We start from the raw sequence: 17,867 nt of genomic DNA, 5'->3' as shown, positions 1-17,867 counted from the left end.
TGGCGGGGTGGGGGGGAATGAGTGACAGCGGGTACAGGGTTTCTTTTGCGGGTGACGGAAATGTTCTCAAATTAGATAGTGGCGATGGTTGCAGAATTCTGTGAATATACTAAAACCCACCAAACTGTACACTTTAAACGGGTGCATCTTAGGGACTTCCCTGGCAGTCCAGTGGTTAAGACTTCGCCTTCCAATGCAGGGGCTGCAGGTTGGATCCCGGGTGGAGGAGCTGAGATCCCACATGCCTCACACCCAAAAACCAAAACCTAAAACAGAAGCAATATTGTAACAAATTCAATAACGACTTAAAAAAAAAAAGAAAGAAAGAAACCCAACACCTTAAACAAAATGGTACATTTTAGGGTATGTAAATTATATCTCAATAAAGCTGTTATTTTTTTTAAAAGAGCTCAGTCTGCAGGTCTTCTTGTCGACTCAGGGCCTCCCTGAGAATAGGGAGGGTGCGTTTGCTGTACTCGACAATCACATAGAGGGTCGCCAGAGCTGCTCCGCCAGGACAAGGGACAACTTGCAACTTTCTCCGTGCGAAGCAGACCCTGCCCACAGCCTCCCCTGTGTGAAGAGCCGGGCCTCCCCTCCAGCAGCGGCCAGCTCTGCTGGAGAGTAGGTGTGTGATGAATGAAGGGAAGAGGAGATAAACGGAGGAATGATGGCTATCGCTTGCTGGGGTGGTGAGAGAGCCTGGACAGAACCTGGGGTTCTATCTCCCACTTAGAGCCCTTTTCGCTAAACAGCTCCTCTTAATGCGTCATGCAAATCCACCGGCCAGGGAATGGTGCCTGGATTAAATCCCCACGTTTCCAAGGGCTCCACTGCTCTCCCGGAGGCTCACTCGGAGTGATGGGTGTGAAGACAAACAGGCACAGAGGCCTTGTGTTCGCCCGCCCGTGGGCCTCTTCACACAGCGAGAAGGAAATAAATGACTCAAATGTTCCCTTTGGCTCAGGCGGTTGTTTAAATGGGATTCCACCCTCAGCGGCCAAGGGAGGGGAGCTGGGGGGTGGAGCGGGGCGCGGTCCCTTCAGACCCCTCCCCGGCTGGGCCTGGATGGAACTGGACGAAGGTCTGTGTGCCAAGGTTTGCTTTTGCACAGGGCAAGCCTCTGCTGGCCAGGCCACCGAAAATCAGCTCACAGCAGGAGCAAAGGATCCCCCGTTCCACGAGGAGCACAGGATGTCTGAGTCTCTGAGACGTCTCCAGAACAGAGGGGAGCCCCGTGTGAGCTCCAGGATGGGCTCAGCCTTCCCAGGGGTTTACTGCCCAGGTCAGAGGACCCGGGAGCCGCCAGGCAGACGGCCAGCGTGGGGTCCGAGTGGCCGACGCCCACGGCGGACAGCACTGCCCTGGACCTTGTACGAGGGCCACCGGTGGGGGGCTTGGCTCGTCTGGTTTGTTCAGAACCCAGCGGTCCGTGGTGGGGGTGACGTGGGCAGTGCCCACAGACAACGCATAACACAGGACGGGCCAGGGCAGAAGGGTCGTGAAAGCCATCTTGGAATCTTAGCTCAGGAGTGGTGAGCGTGGCAAGGTTTCCTGTCCAGTCAGGCTCTCGGAGGCGTCCTCTGTAAGTGCAGCGTTGTGAAGACAGCAGGGCAGGTTGTGACACAGCATGGGGGAGGCACCTGCACCCCATCTAGAGCATCACGGGTGCTCACGAACATAATTTCCCAGCCAGACTTTCGAAACACCCCTTGCCTGACCCAGCCCACCTCCTGGCCTCTTGGGCCCTGCCTCGCCGGCGGTTACTGCCTGAGCATGGCTGGAGCCCCCAGCTCCGGCTCTGCTCACTCGGGTCCCCTGTCACTCGCGTGGGGAGGGCAGCCACCGTGGGAGCTGACAGGCAGGGCTGGGAACGTCCCTCAAATCCTCACGCACCCTCCACCGAGCTGAGGGCCTCAGGGATGTGACTTACCTTCTCCGTGTCTGCCTTCTCCTCTGCAAAACGAGGCCAATGGCAATTCCTCCGCCAAAGGCTCCTTGTGAGGATTAGGTGAGACATCTCAGGAGGGAAGCCCTTTGGGCAACACTCTGCACGGCCCCCAGTGATTCTCGGTGCTGGGCTTCGCAGCTGGGACTTCTCCCTCGCGGCATCTCTCCAGGTTCCTACCAGGTGCACCATGCCCTTGAAATGGACCATAAGACCCATGTTCAAGTCTGCGCGTCTCTCCCACACCAGCCTGAGATTCCCCCCGAGACCGGGCCGAGCCTTCTGTGGCCGCCATTGTCTGCACAAGGCCCAGTGACCTGGCCTCCACTCAGACCAGTGGGGGGCGGCAGCACATTCCACTATGGGCACCCTTGACTTCACCCCATGTCCCCCAAAGAGGTTCTCACTCAGTTGTTCTTAACCAGTAGAGGCCCAACAGATGGACTTCAGGGAGAATAAATCCCCCAACTACATGCTTAATTGTGTGTGTGTGTGTGTGTGTGTGTGTGTGTGTGTGTGTGTGTGTGTGTGTGTGTGTGTGTGTGTGTGTGTGTGTGTGTGTGTGTGTGTGAGAGAGAGAGACTGCACATTTCGGAAGAGAAATTCCTTACTTTTCATCAGATTTTCAGAAGAGTCTGTGTCTCCATCTGGGCTTTATTTTATTAAAAGCACTTACCTCTCTCTGAAGTTCCATTATTTCCTTGTTTATTGTCTGTCTCCACCCCTAGAAAGTAAGCTTCGGGGCGACTCATCTTATTTACAGATACATCCACAAGCCCAAAACAGAGCCTGGCACATAGTGGGTTCTCGGTATTTTTTGAATGAATGAATGAGTGAATGAGGTTCTTTGACCCAAAGGCACAGATCCTGCCCTGTAATGGGGGTCTGGGAAAGCCCTGGACACGCGGCGGGGGCCCCCTTCTCCAGGCAGCTCCAGGGCGGAAGGCAGCTGCAGCAGACCGGTTCTCCTGGAACAAGTCTATTGAGGGGAGGGTCTCAGAGTGCTCAGATTGGATCCACCTGAGACGAAGGGAATTCGAGGCTCTCTGTTGTATAACAAGTTTTCCCAAAACTTAGTGGCTTCAAACAATTTTGCTGTAGCTCATGATTTTGTGGTCAGGCATTCATGCAGGCTCTGATGCTTCTGCACCACGTGGCACTGACTGAGATCACTTGACGGCACTCAGCTGGCAGATGGGCTGGTCCTAGAAGGTCCAGGGCAGCTCCCCTCACATGTCTGGTAGCCTGGTGGGGTGGTGAGAAGGCTGGGTGCAGCAGCGACTGTCTACAGGGCTCCTATACCTGGTCTCTCCAGCACAGCCGCCTCAGGGGAGTCAGACTTCTACAAGGCAGCTCAGGACTCCCAAAGGCCGTTCCAGAAGATCAAAGCAGGCGCTGCAAGGCTTTCAACCTGGCCTTGGAAGTCTGGGATCATAGCTTCTATCACCTCCTACTGGCAGCAAGCAAGTCAGAGCTAGACCGGATTCAAGAGAAAGAGACGGGAACTGCAAGGAGTGTAAATACCATTGGGGTAGGTAGGGGTGGGGCACCCTCTCAGTACTCAACGACCACACACGGCTGGTGGTTACACGGGACAGGGCAGGGCTAGAGGGAGGAGTTGGGTGGACCTCCCTCTGCAGAGCTAAGTGGCCTGGATGCTGGTAGAAGTCTGGGCCTGTGTTTAAGATGCAAGAACTCACTCCCCAAGGATAACAACCTTTTCTGCAATACTCTCCTGTCCAGGCTGAAGAGAAGAGAAAGGCCAATTACCGAGAAAATAAATGGTTTATTTTTCCTTATATCCACAGCAGATTAGTAATAATATACAATCACACAGAACTTTGCTTCTCCTGACAGAAAGCGTATTCTTTATTTGGACAAATACAAAGACAAAACACCCTGGCTTTGACATGGGGCCAGCAAGGACATGACCAAGATAGGACATGACCAAATGGATCATTTCGGGTAAAAGGGAGTGCTGGGGTAACCTGAGGATTCCCCACCAGGGGGGCCAGGGGCCCAGAGAGCCACAGAGAATGAGAGCAGTAATCTAGGCCAGTCCCTTGACTTACAGCCCTCTAGGCTCACCCTGAGTTCAGAGCTGAGCACGTGAACTTGGGCATAAAAGATGGTGGTAAAAGCTTGAAGAAAAAATCCCAAGAAGAAACGGAAGCTGAAGGAAGCAGGATGGTCTATTGAAGAAACATCTTATCCTTTGCCTCTTGCTAGTGTCAAAGTAAGAAAAGACCTGAGATTTTAAAAACAATGGGACTCTGGAATGAAGTTAAAAAAATCACACAAACAAAAACCAAAAAAAATCCTTGTTAGAGAGTCTTTAAAAAGAAAAAAAAAGGTCTAAAACTCTGCAGCAGAAATTTTGTTTTTTGGTTTTTTGAGGTACATTTATTTCTTTTATTGAAGTATAGTTGATTTACAATATTGTATTAACTTTCAGGTATACAGCATAGTGATTCAATATTTTTATAGACTATATTCCATTAAAAGTTACTATAAGATAATGGCTATAATTCCCTGTGCTGTACAGTATATCCTTGTTGCTCATCTTTTTTATATACAGTAGTTTGTATCTCTTAATCCCATACCCCTAATTTGCCTCTTCCCTTCCCTCTCCTTTTTGGTAACCACTAGTTGGTTTTCTATATCTGTTTCTGTTTTGCAAATACATTCATCTGTATTATTTTTTAGATTCCACATATAAGTGATGTCGTACAGTATTTGTCTTTCTCTGTCTGCTGCAGAAGTTTCTGAGGTCAGTCCTGCTGGAACAGGGGATGGGGTTTGTTAACTGTACATGGCTCTTTCTAGCCTTAGGAATCTCCACTTGCTCAAATGAGACGTGGAAAGACAGACATAAGATGACATTTGGACAGATGCCACTTTCTGCAAAGAGAGAACTGGACTCAGGTGTACAGACACGGTTTTGTGGGAGCAAAAGAACAAAGAAAATTGTAAACCCAGATTTTCTATTTGATCCTCGGTAGAAGGTTTGACATCTCAGATTAGGAACAAAAAACAAAGTGAAACTATATATGTATAAAGGTCACTCTGAACATGTTTACCTTAAATGACAAGCAGAGACCAGGAAAAGACAAGGAAATGCATTTAAGGTACTCAAGGTCCAAATATACTAATCCATTCCTATTTGTTTCATCTTGTTTCTTTTTTCAACAACTTGGAGAAAAAAATGCAGGAAGAATGGCCTGACTGAGCTGACCTTAGTCTTCACAAGGCCAAGAATGGACAAGGCTTGTTTCCCAGATGCTGGAGGTGGTCCTTCATCACTAACAGGGTGTCCAACCCTGCAGGGCCTGGATCCTTCCCGGACAGGACTCCCTGGACTTCATTACCTTCTATGTCTCAAAATGACCAAAACTGACACCTGGCAGAGTATAATGCATTCAGAAAACCTATTATGAGCAGGAATATTTGGAGTTAGACATTATTTTCTTAAAGCTTCATTGGGCTTCAGAATCAAATGACCATTTCATGCAAATTCATTTCTTTTGACTCCCATAAAGGCAAGGTTTAGAGTTTTCATCCTATTTTTAATCTGGCCTGAAAAATATATTTCAGTGTTCAGTGATCTGAAACCTCCTCTGAGATATCAGGGAATTAAATGGATTATGAATATAACTGTGTGTGCGTTTACATATCTATGTTTTGTTTTGTTTTGTTTTCTTTGCGGTACGCGGGCCTCTCACTGTTGTGGCCTCTCCCATTGCAGAGCACAGGCTCCGGGCGCTCAGGCTCAGCGGCCATGGCTCACAGGCCCAGCTCCTCCCCTGCATCGGCAGGCGGACTCTCAACCACTGCGCCACCAGGGAAGCCCCTACATAGCCACGTTTGTTTGGTGTTTCCTCCACCAGTGCTTATTAATCCTATGCCCTCTGGTAATCATTAGTATCAAGTTAACCTAATGGTAGGCAAAAAAGGGTGTGTGCAATTCAACACAACACACAACCATAAAAAGGCTTCAGCACACACTCTGGAGAAGTAGTGTCCTTGCTGGTGTCTTACTTGGCCCAGAACCCCCATTTACCTCCTCCACCCCCGCCCCCAGTGGAAGCCCCGCTTGAGGAATTCTCTCTGTGCCCCTAGGCGGGGGAGTGTGCGTTCTAGGCAAGCCAGCCTGACAGCAAGGAAAGGGGGTCCCCAGAGGAGTCTCCAGGGGAACACAAAACAAAACCAAAAAGGCAACGCAATACCTTGGGCCCACTAGCAGGCAGTGAACGCTTATCTGGGAAGGGTGTTTAGTAAGGAGGCTTGCGTGGCAATCAAGGTGGGCGGAGCCATCCCCATACAGGTGAAATCCTGCATCTGTTTCTGCACAGCTGGGCTCACAGCACAGTCAGCAGGACTTGGGGGAGCCTCTCGACACAGTCCACTCTCTGCAGCGGCCCAGAGACCCCAGAAAAAGTTCTCCTCGACGCAGCGAGCAGCAGTGTCTCATTGTTCTTGCTTTCTTCTTTCTATCTCCGGGACAGGGAGCTCCAAAGCCCAGGGCAGTGTTCTCCGCCTGCAGCCTGGGAGTCCACTTTCTCTGTGTTTAGGAGCCCTTCCGCTCTGAGAAAACCAGCAAGGCCTCTCCAAGGCCGCCGAGCAGGAGGCTGCAAGAAACAGCAAGAGGTCATCTTTCCCCTCCCCGGAGCCTGGGGGCTGTGGACACACGGAGTTGCCTGGTGCCCACATACCGCAGGGCAAGGGATGCCCCCTCATCCCGCAGCTGAGCATCTTGTCCCCCGCCTGCACTGCCCCGCTTTGAGGTCAGGCCCAGGGACTGCCCAGTCGTCCAGGGTAAGCCTCAGCTGTGCAGGGGGAGGGGAGTGGGCTGCAAGGTGGGTTGTGATACCTCCCCTTAGGGAAGAAGGTGATGTGTCCCAACCATCCTGACCAGGTGACAGTGACTGCCCTTCGTTAATGCTCTCTGGCAGAAATATTGAAGGAGGGCTTCCCACAGAGCTGCCTGGTACTTTTTGCCATAGAGGGTTGATGAATATAAAATCATGCAGATATCCATAATCTTATCATTATTAAGCTGACAATCTCTGAATCCTTTAATTTCATTTAGACTAACAGAACATTTAAAAACAAAATACAAATGGGGAGGGGACCTCCCTAGTGGCGCAGTGGTTAAGACTCCACGCTCCCAGTGCAGGGGGCCGGTGTTCAATCCCTGGTCAGGGAACTAGATCCCACACGCATGCTGCAACTAAGAGTTCACATGCCACAACTAAGGAGCCCGACTGCGACAACGAAGACGCAGCGCAACCTAAATAAATAAATATTTTTTAAAAAAAGAATAATGAAGAAAATACAAACGGGGAATCGTGAATTTCCCACCAGAGCAGAAATAAGTATATGGTCAGTGATTTGAAAATGAAAAAACAGCAGGAGAACAGAAGAGTGTGAGAAAGAGAAGCGCTGGATATTTTAACATGCCTAAAATGTAATACAATGAGAGGTCTGCACATTTCCCATTTTAAACTTCTCAGTAGACAACCTGGTGTCCGTCTGAATCCCCTGTCATTCTTCCCCAAAAGCACTTCTAAGGCCTGGGATGGGCCACGAGTAAAGGATTTTGATGGGGGTCCCTGAGGATGAAATGCTCTTGTCCAGAGGTGCCAACAACCCCACAATCCCACCTTCTTCTTCCTTTTTTCTCCCATTTACCCGCCCAGTATCCCACTCCTCCTATACACCCACTCCTCCTATACACCCACACACCACACTCTCACATTTGGGCTATTGCATCTCCATATTCCTAACATATATCTAAGGCACCGAATGTATGAAACACACTTAGGCCGTGCATATCCTGTTCCCAGTGAAAAATGTCACCTATGTGGGTGACTGCGACATAAAGATAACTTGTACCATGGACCATTTCCAGTAGAGCAGTGAACTGAATAAGTGTGAGAATAGAAAAACAATAAGCTGAATTCAAACTGTGCTCAGGTGTTTTTAGCTACGTAATCCTGCAAGTGTTAGGCTGCTGTTTCCTCAGCTGCACCACAGGAGACAATCACATCTAACCATCTCTGTGAGGCTTAGAAGGACGTACTTGAAGCAGCTGACCCCCGTGTGTGGCCTACAATGGGCAAGCAATGAAATATTATTCTTTTCTCGACTGCTCTCCCAGAGTAGGGATCCCTTTCTCAGCAGCCCTCACCACTGGCTGGTTTCCCCACCTCTGCTTGAAAAGTCCTTGTGAAGGACCCATCCTGCTCTGCAAAGCCAGCTCTAGCCATGGGATTCAGGCAAGCATCTATGGGCACCTACGGGCATCTTGTGGCAGGTCCCGGGGCACGAGGTTCTTCCCTCCTGGAGGAAGTCCTGCTTCATACTGACCTGACAACCTCACCTGTGAGTCTAAGTTCTGCTTTCTAGAGCAACAGAGAACAAATCTACGCCCCCATCACCCATCTGCCAACCCTACAGAGTGGGAAAATCCCCTGAACCCCCGCCATGTCCCCTCCCTGGTGATGTCAGGCCTCTCTCTCTCTGGGTGAGGGCAGAGAGGCGCTAGTCAAGTGACTGCACTGGGAAGGGGGCTGGGAGGATGACCCCCGAGCCCGCTAACAAGGGGGAAAGAGAGGAGAGGGGCCCGAGGGAGATGTCTGCCTGACAGCTTAAGCTCCAAGTTGGAACGTACTTTCCTCTTTCCTACAGAAGTATTATAATAGTGACAATAAGTCGATGAATTCTCTTCAACGCGTACTAAGCTCATAATAACGTAGCTGAAGTTTGTGTCTATATTACGAACCGAATAAATTTCTGAGGACTTTCCTAGATCTATACTCATCATTTATAGGACTGTTCCTGGGAGAAACTAGGGTCCAAGTTCCAAAAGACCATATTGAGAAACATGACCCATTTGTGCTTGTCCTGGTCTAGTTCAGGGGCAGACCCAGATGCTGGCGGGTTCTACTGCCTCTTCTCTTTGGATGAAGAAGGGCCTGGGAAGGGGAAGCCATTCATTTTGTACACAGGCTCACCTCTAAAGATCTGGCTTTCCCTTCTTAGCCAATCTGCTGTTTCCTTCAACATCCCTTAAAGAACGCACATACCAGCTTCTTAAACCCCTGGGAAAGCGCAGAGTCACCGTGACCTGATGCAAGATCTGTACAGAACTTTGGCTTTGGAAGAGTTTTATTTCTGCAAATGTAACAGGAGGGGGTCACAGTCATTTCCACTAATCTTCCTTAATCACCAGGGAGAACAGGATATCGGTTGGCTCTCCGCCACCCTCACACCTGCAGCTTTAGAACAATGCTGCAGCGTAATAAACTTGCATTTCATCCCCTTGGCTTAGCGAGTTAATGAAACACCTAGCAGCTTAGGGAACGCTGACATGCAAACAAACCTGGTTCCGTTTACTGTTAAGAGAGCCAGGGAGGTGAGCTTTGATGCTGTCTTCTAAACAGCGGGAGATGCTGACACAAGGAAGGGGGCAGGAATCTTAATCGCATTACAGCTGGTCAAGTCAGAGCTTTACTGGACTGTTTGCAAATCTTATAATCCCCATCATTCCTGAAATGAACAAACTTCATGTAACAAGGCATAAACATCAGATTGCAGAGCAGAGGCAGCCAGAAATAGTCATCACTCGCTTCTCTTCCAGGGGGTTATTTTCAGCGTCTCTCCACTCCTCTTTTCTCCCATCGGGAGCCAAAGGCCCCATCTCAATTATACATTTATTACTGTGGTGATTCAATGAATTCCTATGGAACCCTCCAGACAGAGGACAGAGACTGTATCCTTTCCCCAGCTGTAGGCCTAGCACTTAACACAACACCCAATAAATATTTACTCAGTGAGTGATGGAATTCTTATAACTGCTCCCCCTTTTCCCATCTGGATTCCAAACTATTTTTGTTTTTCTCTCTTTTCCTCACCAAAACTAATTCACCACTCCCTTGGGGACTCGCTGAGTGACAGTTCACAATCTGATAAACTACTCTGTGTCGAAAGGTAATTAGCATAGTTATGAAGGCCTCTCTCAGCATTTTAAAGAAGAGGTTTCAAATTTTTAATTCAATTGAAAAACTTCAGACACTGTGGTCCTAGATGCACTTTGGGGTGTGTGGAAGTTCTTTCTTCACCCCTAAATTCACTCTTCCTACAAAGAGACTTGGGCAGTCTCCAAGCATTCCCCTAAAATTAAAGGCACAGACATCTCTACTCAGAGAGGATAGAAGACCATTTTCTAAAGACTCTTGGTGCTAATGAGGTTGGAACTGGAATCAAGTTGAAGCGATCCTCGTGTTTGCAGCCCAGGATCAATGGCAGGCCCGGTGAATGATGGGCAAAGGTGAGGAGCTGATCACGAAATCCTACAAACAAACAGGTTGTGCTTTGGTTATTCCTTTCTCTCCTTGTACCTGAACTATTCCACAGAGAAGAGTGACTCTCTTTGTCTAAGGAGGATTCGAAGAGGAGGCACACACAACTAATGCTACTCGACAGGAACATCACTCACCGTTCAGAATTCTTTTCTTTTGTATGGGTTGAATCCCCTTTGCCGAAATTTTAGAATAGAGGGAATTCATTATTGATCTGCACTGTAAAATGTTGTTAATTAAAAAATGAATACATATTAATCTGGAAATTTAAATTACTGGGTTTGTCATAGATATTAAAATACTGGGCTTTTATAGTTAAAAACAAGGTAATTAGCTGGACAAGAGCAGTTGCTTTTTTATATATATAAATTTATTTATTTATTCATTTATTTATTTTTGGCTGTGTTGGGTTTTCGTTGCTGCGCACGGGCTTTCTTTAGTTGCGGCGAGCAGGAGCTGCTCTCTGTTGCAGTGTGTGGGCTTCTCATTGCGGTGGCTTCTCTTGTTGCAGAGCACGGGCTCTAGGCATGCGGGCTTCAGTAGTTGTGGCACACAGGCTCAGTAGCTGTGGCGCACGGGCTTAGTTGCTCCAAGGCATGGGGAATCCTCCCGGACCAGGGCTCAAACCCATGTCCCCCGCACTGGCAGGTGGATTCTTAACCACTGTGCCACCAGGGATGTCCCCAAGAGCAGCTGCTTTTAATTAAAGGCTTTAAAAGTTGACCAATGTTGGGGGCTTAGGCTTATCATTTTTCTTGGGTACAGGATTGCAAAGCCTAGTACCTGTTGATTCAGCAAACGGTGCCGGAAGGAGAGACGCAAAGGTGAGCAAAACGTGGCTCCTTTCCTGGAGGAGCTTCAGCCAGCAGGTGGGCAAGGAGTGCACACCTGTCACGCCGTGTGGTTCATGCTGATCGTGGAACACAGAGTGGGCAGCAAGGGCTGCCCAGGACCTGACCCTGGAGCTGATCCAAATCTCTAATTAGGAGATAAACAAGTTCCTTAAGATCTTGCTGAAATTTCAAATGGCATGTTTCCACTAACCAACTCACAACTTCAGATCCGTGATTCCCAACCGGGGCGATTCTGTCCCTAAGGGGACCTTTAGCAATGTCCTGAGACATTTTGCATTGTTACAGTTGAGGGGGTGCTACTGGCATCTAGTGAGGTGAGGCTCAGGTTTGCTGCTAAAAATCCTACAGGACACAGGACAGCCCCTCACAGCAAAGAATTATCTGGCCCAAAAACATCAAGAGTGCTGCGGGCGAAAAACCCTACTTGAGACAATGAGCTATTTTGTGCCTCTAAGCTGTTGCCCACCCACGAAGGTGGACAGTTAATTACATGGGCCCTCATCTCCTGGAGGGTGACCTCTCTGGGGTCTTGGACTGTGTCTGGAGCCTCAGAGCCCAGCAAGCACTTCTTATAGAATGAATGAACATACAAGCAAATGCAGGCGAGGATATCGGCTGATGCGGGGTCCCCGCCCTCAGCCAGACTGCAGCGGTGGCAGCTACGCTCACTCACGGAGCCCGTGTCCACTGAGCGGGCAGCCTCGACCCACTCCAGCGACTGCTGCTGTGTGGACGTGCAGGCCCAACTTAACAGCTGTTCCGTATTTTCAAAAGAATCTGGAGATCTGGACTTGTACAGGGAAATCACCTGATTTCTAAATGCTGAGTAATTTGAAATTTGAAAATCAAAAAAGAAGAAACAATGATTATACAGGCAAACACAGTAGGTCCAAACAAAACAGGCCTGCAGCCCTGCCTTCTCACTTCTGATCAGTCTAAGCTCCCACAGGACAGAGACTGGCCTTGGATCCCTGCCCAGGATCCGAGCTGGTCACCCAGTCACAGCTTGAACACACCCAGTCTATGGACAATGCAGATCAGCTCTGTGCAAAAGACAGGAAATCTGAAACACAGTCTGACATTCCTCTTCTGGCGGTTCACTTTGTGGTTGGAAAATTCTTTGAGGCTGAAAACACAGGATCCTTAAATTCGAGAGTTCTCAAAAATCAGGAAATTCCAAAGTCAAGGTTCCTTTTGCAATAATCACACGTGCTGTTTCCTTGATTTGGGTATACACAGCCCTTCTTTCCATCTTGTTCAGGGTGTACCACGAAGTCCACAGGATGTGGAACAGCCTGGAGATATGGCCTACGCACAGACGGCTGCTGGAACCTTCAGACTAAGCGTGGCCTCCCCACTGGAGAGCATCTCAGGCTCATTTCTCACACTCAGTTCAACACCTGGGTGTTTTTTGTTTTTCTGCTGTTTTTTAATTCATTCTGAAATTGTATACAAAATACGATCAATGAGGCTTATTTGTAAGAAGGAAAATTACTGTCAAGAGTTGAGACGATCACTATGAAGGGTAAGATACAGAAAATTGGGGGAAGTCTTGAGGATGCACCAGGATATCTTGGCAGTTAGGTTTTTGGACGTCAACCTGCCCGTTTGTGTCCTGCCTTCCCAGAAGGACACGTGCAGAGTAAGGAGGAGGGAGTGTAGGATCAGCTCCCTACCCCCCAGCACCAGCTCTGGTTCCAAATCACGAAGTCTCACCATTGGCACCTCTTGCCCCTCCATCCTTCCCTGTCCTCCCAGGGCTGGAGGGACCAAATACTCTTCCACCCCCAGTCTGACTAAGCCTCTCCCTTCTGCATCAGGTCCAGTTTCAAGCCAGTTCCAAGGCCCTCCAGCTCACCCCACCCTCTCTCTCTCCTCCAGTCTTCACATTCATTGTGCATTCAAACGGTTACTATCCTACTGCAGAAATTATCTTTATGACTTCTTCTCCCGAAAACTCCTTGAGGGCTGGATGATGTCTTATGTTCCTTAATGACTTCCACGTGCTTTGCATACAGCAGTCACTCAATAAATATTGTTAGTTGATTGATAGAATTATAGCCTCTAGTGTTAAAAATCTAAGGCTGGACTTCCCTGGTGGCGCGGTGGTTAAGAGTCCGCCTGCCGATGCAGGGGCACGGGTTCGAGCCCTGGTCCGGGAAGATCCCACATGCCGCAGAGCAACTAAGCCCATGCGCCACAGCTACTGAGCCTGCGCTCTAGAGCCAATGAGCCTGGAGCCCGTGCTCCACAACAAGAGAAGCCACCGCAGTGAGAAGCCCGAGCACCGCAACAAAGAGTACCCCCCACTTGCCGCAACTAGAGAAAGCCCACGCAGCAACGAAGACCCAACGCAGCCAAAAACTAAAAAATAAAAATAAAAGAAATAAATTTAAAAAAGAAATCTAAGGCAATGAAATCTTTTTCCTAAAAATGTTCCACTGGACATTCTTAGTTCGCCGTGTCAGCCCCTGAACAAGAAATAGAGCCGTTTTGTCCTGGGTAACGCTCCTTCTGTACTCCTGCCATATCATCTAGATGCTCTTTATAAACGATCAGACTGGTGGGAAGAGAAACATTTAGGCCAATGTCTCTTCCACCTCTCCATGACCTGCTTCCACCTAGACACTATCTACGCTGCTGCTAAGTCCTTGGCATTTCCCACGTCATTTCTAGGGAGGTATGTGAAGTTTATGGGATGTTGGACACACACAGACCTGGGTTTGAATCCTGGTCCAATCACCTAGTAGCTCTAAAATCTTGGGACAATCAGTTAAATGTCTCTGAACTTCAGCTTCTTCATCTTTAAAACGGGGCTAACTTGGAGGGTTGTTGTGAAAGTTAATGAGATAATATTAATATAAAAATGTCTGAAATATAGTAGTTGCTCAATAAATGGTTATTATTAGTCAAAGGAAGAGGTGAGACTAGAAGGAGGAGGAAGAAGAGGAGGGTGTGGGAGTATTTCCTAATTTTTCTTTTCCTTCCATTTTTCTTCTTGGGGCAGGAAATGCCCCATTAGGGGCTCCTGAGAGGGGTTGAAAATCGCTTTCACCGAATGCCGTGAGCAAAAAGATTCATTTCTGTCAGTCTGGATGGTTTAGGTGCAGACCTGCCCTCAGGCAGGGAGATGAGCAATAACAGACATCCCAGGGGCAGTGACTTTACACTTTTATCCGAGAGCTGTTCCTGGCACACAGAACCCCAGGAAATATCTGTTTATTGAACCAACCCCTCCCAGCCCAAAGCCACATGAGATGCAAAGTCACCTCCTGGACTTCCTCATCATGGTATTCCCAGAGCCTGGTCCTGACCCTCACATTTATCTTGCAAGAACCTCATATTGATGTTTAAAAATGACACCATTTTTGTGTGTGTGGCTATGACGGCACAAGGCAGGGGATTATTTGCAAGACGTCCTGGGAGAGGGGAGGCTGCCCTAGACACACTGAGCACGAGTACCGGCCCCACCAACCAGCACTGTGGCTTTTGAGCAAACAGGTGACAATTCTGCAGGTCCAATGTGCACATGAATGCAAAAAAGTGGAGGGAGGGGGTGGGAGGAACCAACCCTTAGAATTACTCTCAGCCCCAGAACGGGAAAAAATATGGATTTTCTAGAACTATGCCTTATTTGAGCAAAGCTAAGCAACAATATGCTTTTTCTTTCCATCATGCTGGTAAAGAAATGGAAAAACCTATTCCAAAACTTGTCTGCCATTCCATTTTGGAGTGCCATTCTTGGGGCGGGGGTGGGGGGGGGATTGCCAAACAATGCATCCAAAGTGGAATGGAAATAAGCTTTATCTTCAAGTGGCCCTAAGCTTCTTTTCCTTTTTAAAACAGAGGTTAAGAGACCAGTAAGTAGCAACAACAAATATGACTTATCCTCCATAATGTGCCGCATTAGTGATTCAGGCCGGACAGCAGGCAGCCGTGGTCACAGGGGAGGAAAGCTGTGGGTCATCCGGCCAGCAGCCGGCAGGCTGGGCGAAGACTTGGCAAGGACTGACCCATTCCCGGGTGACTGAGAGGCTCGTCTTGCTCGACAGGCACCCGTCGGTGTGGTTTCACTTGGCAGACGATAGAGCCCACCTCCCTCAGCGCGGACATCCTGACCAAACAGTGCATCGTTCTCACTGTTGAATCAAACTGGTGTGACTTCTGGCACGTGGAGACGGTGGAAGCAGAGGATGACAGGCCTTTACTTTTTACTCGATGCATTTCTGCATTGTCTTAAACGTCTCACAAATAGCACCCGTTACTATGTAGCTTTAAAATACGTAAGTATATACCCCCCAAATAAAGCACGCCCACTGATGAGAGGAGCAACAGAAGTCTTAACAGTTTAAACTCACCATCACTCCCCACCTCGCCTCATCTTCCCTGAAGATGACAGCGACAGCCCTTGGTAATGATCACATCAGCGGGTTTGAATGCTAGCAAGCTGGAGTGGATCAAAGTCCTAACTCCGTCAGCTGTCCGATCGGCAGTCTGTGTAGAGCGTTCGGAGGTAGGACCCTACAGCCCATCTTCCACACGGCAGACTGAGGAATGTGTTTTTAACCTAGGAGCAAGTGGCTCCTCTGCTCAGAATCCTCTGATCGCTTCCCCCCTCACTCTTACAATGGCCTTTAAGACCCCACATGGTCAGCCACCAACCAGCCTCATCTCCTACTACTCTCCCCCACCAACCTGTTCCGGCCACACTGCTCCTTGAGCAGACCAAGCACACTCAGGGCCTTTGCACTTGCTGCTTCCCCCAGGGTCCCCAGGGCTCGCTCCCCCACTTCCTTCAGGTCTCTGCTCAAATACGGGAGGGAGAGGCAGTGCTGTCTTTAAGCGAATGGATGGGTGCGTTCTAAACAAAGATGATCTGGAACTTGACTAGGAGAAAATGAATGGAAGGGTCAAAGGCAAAAACACAAACATAGTTAAAGTTATATGCACGCATAATTAGTGGCTCACCTAGAGTGGTTGCTCTCGTGTGGATGAGTGGCTGAAGGTGTACCGTTGACGCTCTGGTTCCTGCCCCGGATGCTGGCTATAGCAGGTGTGGTATATTCAGTTTGTGAAAATATTCATGATAGATGCACTCTTCTGAATGTATATTTATATGTCAATAAAATATATACCCAAACACACACCCTTTCTTCAACATTTGAGAGCAAATATTAGTATCCCAAGGAAACACAAACAACGAATTTTCTTCTCCTCTCTCTATGCAAAAGACTTACCATCCCACGGTGGCCCTGGTCAGGATCATATCAAACAGCAATATCGATAAACCAGCCGTGATCACCTGCAGAAATCATTTCAACAAAAGGTCATCAGAGCAGCAGGCCCTCGGCAACCTTCTCCAAAGCCATTCTTCACAAGCTTAGTTGGTACTAGTTCAGATCCCAGACGTCAGCCATGCCTTCCCACTTCATGACTTTTTGCCCCAAATACTTCCCAGTCCCCCTAATTACCTTTCCCAAATATCCCTGTATTTAGCGGAAAATGCTAAGTTCTAGCCTATTCTGAGGTGAGAATCTTCAAAGAAACATTTAACTTCCAAACTCTTCAAAGGAGGAGTTTGGAAGCCAACATCCAAACTCGTCTCTCCCCTGGGCAGGGGCATAGCAAGAATCCCTGTTTCCATCTTGTCTCAGCTGTGCAAAAAGCATCCTCAGGGTCAGAAGTACTCATTCACCTGTTCCCAGATCCTCCAGCTAAAAACCTAGCTGTCAACCTGCCTTTGCTAACACACCGTCTCTCGCCCTGCCCTAATGCCCCTGTCTTTCTGGCCCGTGACACACATTGTAAGAAACCAGGTACTTCCTAAGGGAGGGAGCAATGAAATCATTAATTAATTACTTGCAAACATCTAGAAGCCACAGGAGAGGGAAGAGGTTAGTCCACATCTCTCAGAGCTAGAAATTACATAAAAGTCTCTTAGGAATGGCAGTAACAGGACTCAGCCTCCAGCGGTGCCTCTAAATGTCGGCACAAAAAGTTTTGAGAATCAAAGACCCAACTTTGGAATGTCTGCTCAGGAAAGATGTTTTTTCCCAGAATTCTGCATTCTGGAATACAAAACGGCTTCCATGAGGAAGGTCACCCTAAGGACTTGCTTCCTTGCAATGAGAAGAAGTAAGAAGCCGTATCGGGATGGGTCATGCAGGATGGATGCCCTCAGAGATGTCAACTGCCATGTCACTCAAGGGGACGTCATGTCCGGTCTTGGAGGCCTCTTCAGGTCCGAAGCCGGGAACAAGGCAACAAGCAGATGGTCAGAAGGAGGGAGTGTGTTTAATGGGTCTCATCTTCATTCATTTACCATCTCAAAAAGAAGTCTGGAAACATAAACCAGGAACATTCAGTACAGAAACTCCGTGAGCTCTTAGAACCTTTGTGGTAGTTTATTCATTTCAGGTCATTTTCTGTTTGCTTTCCTTGCTTAATTTGCAGCAAAAACCTTGATAACGAAAAAGACCTATGGTGTCTTCAGGAACAAAAAAGAAGCGGCAACAAGGTCAGAGAGACAGTTGCAAAGTAGAAAGCAAAGGACAAGAGGAAACGGATTTCTCAAAGTGAAAACGGAGCGGTGGCTTTTATCTTAAAGAGCTTTTATCTTAAAGAGCAGCTCTTCTTCCCCCACCCTGCCCTCTTCTTATTTGGCATTTTATATTTAGGACTTTTGTATCTATGGTCATAAAT

At 48.4% G+C, this 17,867-nt stretch overlaps 1 protein-coding gene across 1 annotated transcript in view; it reads right to left on the bottom strand.

The window, feature by feature from the left end:
- Positions 1-3,706: 3,706 nt before the first annotated feature.
- Positions 3,707-17,867, bottom strand: part of TMEM241 (transmembrane protein 241) — a 106,486-nt gene continuing 92,325 nt past the window's right edge. The window contains 4 exon segments of the mRNA XM_030842659.2: positions 3,707-6,576; positions 16,134-16,166; positions 16,169-16,209; positions 16,403-16,467. Coding sequence (XP_030698519.2) covers positions 6,416-6,576; positions 16,134-16,166; positions 16,169-16,209; positions 16,403-16,467 — 300 coding nt within the window. The 3' untranslated portion in view covers positions 3,707-6,415.

The sequence above is a fragment of the Globicephala melas genome, chromosome 13, assembly GCF_963455315.2.
Source record: "Globicephala melas chromosome 13, mGloMel1.2, whole genome shotgun sequence".
NCBI classification, from domain to species: Eukaryota; Metazoa; Chordata; class Mammalia; order Artiodactyla; family Delphinidae; genus Globicephala; species Globicephala melas.
Note: the sequence above shows the minus strand (reverse complement) of the source record. Positions and strands in the feature narration are given on the sequence as shown.